General features: G+C 31.8%; 1 protein-coding gene across 1 annotated transcript in view; it reads right to left on the bottom strand.

Annotated features, from left to right (window-relative positions):
• Positions 1 to 250: 250 nt before the first annotated feature.
• Positions 251 to 1,387, bottom strand: part of LOC104493831 (probable phospholipid-transporting ATPase IA) — a gene marked incomplete at both ends in the record, with an annotated part of 4,454 nt that continues 3,317 nt past the window's right edge. Inside the window, one exon of the mRNA XM_010136576.1 lies at positions 251 to 349. Coding sequence (XP_010134878.1) covers positions 251 to 349 — 99 coding nt within the window. The remainder of the gene's footprint in view (positions 350 to 1,387) is intronic.

The raw sequence follows: 1,387 nt of genomic DNA, 5'->3' as shown, positions 1-1,387 counted from the left end.
ATAATCTATATAATAAACACAAGTCACTGTTATACCATGCTATTGTTACTTGTATATATAGTAAACACACTTTCAAACCATAATGCCATATTCTAGAGATTTCATCTTCTGATGAAAGTAACTTCAGAAGCTTCCAAAAGCATCCAGAAAGCAAGAATGTTTCAATACAGAATAATTCAACAAAATTCTTGTAATACAATCTATGAAAAATCTCAAAGCTATTTACTAAAAATTGCTATTAAATACTTACAATATCCTCTATTATCTCCTTCACTGCAGCTACAGCTAAAATAAATAAAAGAGGGACCAATGTTGTGTAACGGCCTGTTGGTGATACATCTGGTATTTGCTATTAAAAAAAAGAGAGAGAGAGAAAGAATTTGTTTGCATTGCTGGTTGAAACATTTTTAATACAAGAAACAGTACACTCTGTGCAAACACAGACGAGGCAACTGGATTCACTTTTTAGACATGCCGCAGATTATTTCTGCAAGACTTATTATAAATTCAAAAGAAACTAATACAATAAAATAACATTTGTATTTTAAATAGCATAGTATCAAGTGGAGTCACTTTCAGAGAACTTTCACCTTCCTCTTCTGTGTTTCAAATTAAATTAAAATACAAATTTATAAAATACAATTAATTTTTTCAGTTTAGATTTTTGTTTGAGTGGACACAAGTCCGAGGGATTTTTACTTCTTCTGAGATTCAATCTTTAAGAGATGTTTTGCGTCATACAAGTCATTAATTGACAAACTTCAAATAGCTGTTTTCTGCCGGACTATTATAAGAACCCCATTTTTACTAAGCAGGTATAGGCACAGATACCTATAGTATATATTGGTATATATATTATAGTATATATATACCAATGTATATGTAAATGCTGAGAAGCAGCTACTTATATGATATACATGGATGATTAACCATAATTATCTTTATATTGATTAGAGTTATTAATGGCTACATTGATAGATGAGAGGATTTCTGCCTTAATAAACTTATAATAGGCAACACAGCCCATATAACTACACTGAGATCTTAGCAAGAAAAAGAACACACTAACAAGCGGTGCCTCAATGTGGTTAGGAGATATCTTCAAATTATCTTAAAACAGTCTGAAAAACAGCCTATGTTACTTATGAATTATATACATTTCTTTTTTGCTACCACTACATTGGGAGAGAAGACAGGATGTTATATGTATGTATGCTGTCTTTCTTGGAGTAAGACCAATATAGATTTATTTTCCAGGTTACTCTAGACCACATTTTTCAAACAATTACATGGAAATCAGCCAAAAAGTTACTGCTGGGCAAGTGCCTATGTGTTCGCTACAAGGGAAAGGGATCTATCACTTCTCCAGCTATTCCTACCCTCTGAC

This window comes from Buceros rhinoceros, unplaced genomic scaffold (genome assembly GCF_000710305.1).
Source record: "Buceros rhinoceros silvestris isolate BGI_N320 unplaced genomic scaffold, ASM71030v1 scaffold43825, whole genome shotgun sequence".
Taxonomy (NCBI): domain Eukaryota; kingdom Metazoa; phylum Chordata; class Aves; order Bucerotiformes; family Bucerotidae; genus Buceros; species Buceros rhinoceros.
Note: the sequence above shows the minus strand (reverse complement) of the source record. Positions and strands in the feature narration are given on the sequence as shown.